General features: G+C 38.0%; 1 protein-coding gene across 2 annotated transcripts; it reads right to left on the reverse strand.

Annotated features, from left to right (window-relative positions):
* LOC145205520 (zinc transporter ZIP12-like) lies at window positions 1-6,751 on the reverse strand. 2 transcript variants are annotated; one of them, XM_080078260.1, is made up of 11 exons: window positions 6,294-6,751; window positions 5,771-5,811; window positions 5,543-5,600; window positions 5,444-5,485; window positions 4,846-5,015; window positions 4,187-4,330; window positions 3,262-3,360; window positions 2,488-2,590; window positions 1,805-1,957; window positions 1,107-1,294; window positions 1-295 (listed from the first exon to the last, which is right to left on the reverse strand). In XM_080078260.1, exons 1-11 carry the CDS (start codon window positions 6,367-6,369, stop codon window positions 158-160), a joined length of 1,212 nt encoding a protein of 403 aa, XP_079934386.1. In that variant the 5' UTR covers window positions 6,370-6,751; the 3' UTR covers window positions 1-157. The 2 variants fall into 2 exon arrangements, with proteins under 2 accessions (XP_079934386.1, XP_079934387.1); XM_080078261.1 differs by having other exon boundaries at window positions 5,552-5,600; window positions 6,294-6,744.

A 6,751-nucleotide genomic window follows, 5' to 3' on the forward strand; every position in this document is an offset into this window, starting at 1 on the left:
TGAAAAATCCACACTAAGACATTTCGTGTTTTGTGAGTACAGTGTATTTCGAAATAAAGAAACTGTGTGTTCTAATTAAACTAAGAAATTAACATACAAACGTGTACACATCACAAATCATAAGCATGTGGGTTTCAAAACTCTGTTTAAACTTGCTTTATCCAATGCTGTTTTCTAAAGGCTCTTCGTAGATGGCGATAAGAAGAAGGAGGACCCAGCCTGCAACCAAACCCAGGTTTTGTACAAAAAATGTCAAATATGGACGTTTCTTGTCTTCATTCCACATTTCAGGAAACTACATAAAAACAGGGGTTACGTGTAAATATGTGCAATTGACAACATCAACCACGGGCGCGGGTTCTATAGAACCGTTTCACGAAATTCATCGACTTTTCGACGTCCGATACAAGACGCCTACATCAGGACAGTCTTGCAGGACACATTTGTATAGGACAGAGATGGCGAACCTTTTTAGTAGAATGGGTCAAACATGATATCGAAATTCGGAAAGAAAACAATGTAGGTCACATATTTTATTATGTGTCAATGTCAATGCTAAGATGCTTGTTGTTGCATCTTTTCTGCAAATCTTGTAATCCTAGGTAGTTGTCAGCTTAATACACGCAGCAGTCATTTCTGAGCTGAGACGATTCCTGGCACTTGATTTTATGAAATTCTTGTGTGAAAACAAAGATTCGCATGAGTATGTTGAACCGAAAAGCGTCAACAAAGGTACTACAAATCGTTTCAAGTTGTAAGTTTAAATAAACTTATCTGTTGCCTCACATATGACTAAACAATCTGTATTTCGAGACAATAGGCAATCTGGCAAAGGGCTTAAACTAACTGTTGTGTTGCTTTTTAATCTTGGAAATCTGGTAACCCTACCTATAGTAATCAGTATAAATTTTAAAAACTACAAGTGGGTCACTGGAATTCACGTGGTGGGTCACTTTGTGACCCGCGGGTCAGTGGTTTGCCATCCCTGGTATAGGACGTCTGGATGAGCAATACTTGGTTATACATCATGCCTGGCAGCAATAGCCTATTTCTAGGCCGATAACGTTCACCAGTTTATCACAAACCAGTCGTTATTTTGGACTTACCACATCAACAAAGGCAATGTATAAAAATATTCCTGCTATCACCGAAAGCAGCCATTCTCTAATTTGCTCATCGTCGGAAATTCCGAGTCCAATGTACAAACCGATGTAACAGCAACATGCCGCAGCAAAGTTTAACAGCAAGGACTTGGCCTTACTGATTCCGCAGTTCAAATACAAAGCAAAGTCGCCTGCAAGAAATAATTTCAGAAATTGCAATCACAATTTTATTAACAAAGGGATTTTGATACAAAAACGGTTAACAGCTGTTCTGAAACATATATTCATTTCACCCGTACGTGCTTAAATAAGAGGCGTTTGCTTAAAAAACTTTAAATTTCCATTCCTTAAAGGATCTTTAAATTAAATCGATCTAGCCCCTTTGAACAAAAAACTGGACCCTCGTAGGTAAACGAAACAAAAAACGCTTTGTAATGCAGTATAGCTGCAACCATTTTTCACCAATTGTGCCTTCAAAGTTTTGCGTTCCATAACGTTTTAACGTTGCGCAGCTATTTATGGCTTGCTGATTGTTTCAGTGCAATTGTGTCTTCATGTTTTCTTTTACCAAGCAAATTTAAACTCGCCTGATTGTCGAAAAATACAATAAAAATAAAAATAAAAACTCAACAACTTTCATTTTAAGAAAGACAACTATAGCAAGTGTTGTACCCAGTAACTGATTGTAAAAAAATACTTACTGAATTCGTGTGGAAGCTCGTGACAGAAGATAGCAATTGACGTCCCAACGCCAGTCACCCAGCTCTCACTAAATGCCACTCCTAGCGCCAAACCATCGCCAAAGTTATGGAGAGCATCGCCAACAAAAATCATCCACCCGACGATAGGAAAGCCTGTGTGGGACCACAGAGGGTAAAACATATTAGAATATGATTCAGCAACTATACGCATTCATGTACGAGTACGTTACAGTGTGGTAAGTAGAGTAGGGTTAGGGCATGGGCTTGAATAAAACGGGCTTGATTGCCACACTTCTGAGGAAGCATTTTGTCCCGCAAGTTACAAATTTTAGGGCAAAATTCAAGTATTGTTTTTTCTAAAAAAAATTGATTTGGACCGGATTTTGGGATGGTAGGTGTTTGGGCTCCAGTTTTAGGTTTCGCTCACAAATTCGATATATTTAACACTTGAAGTGTTGGTGTTGATGTGGCCAAACAATAATACTAGCCCTGCAAGACGCATCAAATCAAGTCTGACTTCTGAACATCTCCAAGCGTCTAAAGTGGGATTCGAACCAACAGCAGAAGCTTGTTTATTCGGTACAACGCCCCTTGCAGGTCCGAGGTACCGTAATTTTGATTCAGGTTTGCATTTCGTTTGTGGAATAATACACAGACCTATTTGATCTACAGTGTACACGTACCACAATATAGTATGTCTTTACTTTCCTTTTCCTTATTCACATCAGCAGATTCTTCTTTGTTTTCTTGTGATTCTTCACGTACAGAATTTCCATTGGCTTCGTCCTGCACATAGAAACTTTTGTATAGGTTAAGACAGTGTTTCTTAACCTTTTTTGCGCTCGTACCCTTTGAGCTTTCATAAAATTTTCTCGTACCCCCGGTCTAAAATGGCCGACGGAAGTAAATAAAATTGTAGCAATTAAACTCAGTGTATCTATGACTTGGGTGTTGAATGCATGCATGAATACAGTATTGTAAGTAGTACAAAACTAACTCGTTCTGTGGATACTGTATATAACAAAGTTACTTGTTACGCATTCTTCACAAATATCCTAAATGGCATATAATTTCACCCTGCATGTCGAACCCCTGCTTTGATGCTTCGTACCCCCAAGGTGTACACGTACCCCTGGTTAAGAACCCCTGGGTTAAGAAGACTTACAACCGAGCCTGTGAAGCACAGTTGATACGTAGGCGTGGGTTCGAATCCTACCGAAAGCTAATTATTCTTTATACGAGTATTGCTCTTCCAGCAGTTTTTATTGCAAATTATCGAGGTTTCGACGTCCCACAACTACCATCCTATAAAAGCAGCTGGTAGAGCAAGACTCGTTTTCACATTATGCCTGGCAGAAATGCTGCACTGGGCTAAGTAGGCACAAGAACGAGATCAATGACAACTATTTCGACATTAATTAAAAATGGATCGATTGCTTAAATAGTGCGTACAAAACCTCTTGTTTTTGGCTTTTTTCATCTTTTGTCGCAAAGCTAGTCACTGTGGATTCCTCAAGTTGAAAAGTATTATGTTCAGGATGAACGTGCCCGTGACTCTGTAAAGAATTGTTCTTAATGGTAAATAATAAAAATAATATTATACAAGTTTAAAGTGACATTTAATTTACGTTTTCACAATTTTATGAAAAATTAACTAACAGACTTGGTTAAAAGGAGCTTGTATAACGAATCCTAAGGCTATTTAATCTTTTCTAGTCCCACTCTCACTAAAATGCTTTTGTGATATTGTTTTTCACGGGGTTCGAACCCCGGACACTCCCGGGACGAATCCGGATCAAGGTTTTTTAATGTTTGTATATGGGTCAGGCGCGCCAGGCCATTCAGCCAAGTTCCTGCCCAGCTTTGGTGATAATTTATTGCTCACTTGAATCTGATATCAACAGCGACACCATACGGCTGCTTAAATAAAATATAAATTACCACTAAAATTTCCTTTATTGAGACCTTAAATTTGATTCGACCGCTACGTTGCCTTTACGGATTAAATTTTAGTTCGCGACAGCTACTTGTACAAACTTTCATCTATTTATATTTTGCACAGTAAGATTTTGCATATGGTTTTGCCGATACGACTTGTATGCTTGCTCTTAGATACACAAGCTGCTATATTAGCGAAATATGCATACATCTTAATGTAAAAGACGAATGACTTAATGTTTTCATGAACTTGAATCTACTGTTGGGAGCGACTTAAATTCCAAAAGTTAAAATCATAGATTATCTGTGTTAAATTGTACTTCGTGCTAGTTTGCAGATACTATTTTATTGTTTTTATTTATTCACCTATTTCCGTCATATATTCTACTGTGATTATATTTTACCACCACTTGGGGTAAATTAGACATTTAAACGCAGACTCACGTGACTATGGCCGCCTCCCGCCATTTTCATGCATTTTTCGAACAAAAACATAACCCAGATGCCACCTAGAGTAGCGCACAGTTTCCATAAGTAGGCATTCTCATCTTGGTTGCCATCAGTAGCACCTTCCCCGACACCGAGTGCCTAAATTTAAAACAAGGGCAAAGCTAGCGCAAAGTGTAGAGTAAGACAAAGGATAACCTTTTTTCAATCACTTCATATTTAAAGTAAAAAATACTGTAACATTTGTTTAGGCAGAAGCGGTTGACCTAGAGTAAGTGAACTTGTACACAAGTTATACCTCATAAGGTAAACATATATCTGGAGTTATGTTTATAAACTTGACAATGTATAAAGGAGGATCGGGGCCTTCTGAATGGTTAGGAGGCCGGCCGTAGGCACTTAGTTAAGTAGGCTAAATTAATTATAGCGGCCCTACTAAAGTCCTGTTTTATGCCTGAAATAGAAAGCTTGGTCCGACTTACAGCACCACACGATACACCTGTTTCGACCTGTAAGCGGGCCGGAAATCAAGGCTTTAAAAAATCAAACCCGATTTGCTCAAAAAACGAATTTCGGTAAAATTGTTGCAAAAGTGAAGCTGAGTGTGATATCAGACCCAAAATAAACATATAAAGCGTCTCGAAAAAAATTCTTACATATGGAATAAGATGCAGGAGGGCGTCTGCTGTGAGGGTTCCGATTCCCAGTGAAACGAAACACTGCATAGCGATGACGTAATAACGCGATGCAAGTAGAGGGATTGCCAGAATTCCAACGAAAGCCAAAGCACTGATGATAGTCACAGCTGCAGTGGCATATCCGTATTCTGTTCCAAAGACACTTTGTCAAGAAACAGTGAAACAATTTTGTAGTATAGGGAAAATTATATCAATAAAATCTATAAATCCATATATTATACATGCATAAACTGAATCTACCTATATATGTATATACGATGTATAAATCTTTTAGTGTAGCAACCTTTACCAATCTTATAGGCCGTAACTTTGGACTTTCGTAATTTTTTGGAACTTATAAACGTTCGTTATATTAACAAAGGGAGAAAATTGTAAGACATTAGGGTTGGTATGAACAAGTTTCAAAACTTTGGACAAGGTGTAAAGTAGACCCTAAGTAATAATTAAGAAAGCGAGTACTTTGCAAACTAGGTCAAACAAATTTGAGTCGAATTAATATTACACTTGATACATTTACATTCAACGCCGAATGTAAATACTTCACATCAACACTTACTCATGGCTGTTGTGTAGACTACAGGCTTTGGCGTTGTTTCATCTAAAGCGAAAAAATTTTGGTTTAAACAACAATATTGATTTTACACTCACAAGATACCATCATTACCCGGTGATGTGGCTGTAGTGGATTCGACAGCAAAATTCTGTTTGTCCAGCTGCAATACCAAATACAAGCTTTAAATTCTACACCTGCTGTTGAAGTTACTATTTTATAATCTTATGTGTAAATCGAGGGTTGCCCATTAAAAACAGTAAATTAGGCCATATACAGCACTTTCACAAGAATACAATGTTTTGTGTTTTTACATACCCTGTTTTTACTTACCCTGTGAACCTCTGCGTTAGGTGTTTCATAATCTTGTCTCTCTATCAAACATAAACATAGTTATGGAATGCTCAGCACCACAATTTATTTGTGTTTCAGATGTTTACCATTCACATTTACATCAAGATCAACAACAGCACCCCTACACTGATGTACCAGTCAGTACCAGTCACTGCATGATGTACCAGTCAGTAGCTGTTTCTTAAGCAAACAACCAACGGCACTTGTAGGCGCTTCGAAAGTGCTGATTGCAATCACGTTGTTTCACAAAGATTGGTGCCGTTGGCAAAAGAGGAAATTTCGCAATCGAAAAAAGCGTGGAAATTATGGCAAAATGCTTTAAAACTTGACAAAAGTTCTATGCCAGGTTTGACAATTGCAAGGCTCTTTTATTAAATTGATAATAAGCGACAAGAAACAGTATTATTTCACACACACTGTACGACCACTTTTGCTTATTTTCATTTCTACTTGCGTTATTAACAAGGTAATTATAAATTACAGGCAGAAACAAGTCACTTACCTTCGACAATCTTTCGGCTGTTGACCAAAATTGCTGTCCAAAACAATGCAAAGTAGAGTAAATGCATTCGGTACATTTTTTCCTATTGCAGTCGCAAACCTTTTAAAGATCTTTCTTTACAAAATACAATTTGCCTAATCAATGACCTGAAGGGCAATATATGTATGAACTGGCAATGAAACGGTGTTTCACACGATAACAATATGTGCACATTGGCGCTGTTCAAACTGAGTATTCGGCAAATCGGGAAGTACATTCAGTTTATGTTATACTTGACATGCGACTCAAACCGCGTCATGTACAATCACGACAAATTCGGGAGCGCCCTTACATTTATGCACCAGTCAGTAGCAGTCACTGATGTACCAGTCGCAGTCAATAGCAGTAAGCAAACAATTGCAATCAACGGCACTATTAGGCGCTTCAAAAGTGCTGATTGCAATCACGCTGTTTCACAA

Source organism: Phallusia mammillata, chromosome 8 (genome assembly GCF_965637545.1).
Source record: "Phallusia mammillata chromosome 8, kaPhaMamm4.hap1.1, whole genome shotgun sequence".
Lineage (NCBI taxonomy): Eukaryota > Metazoa > Chordata > Ascidiacea > Phlebobranchia > Ascidiidae > Phallusia > Phallusia mammillata.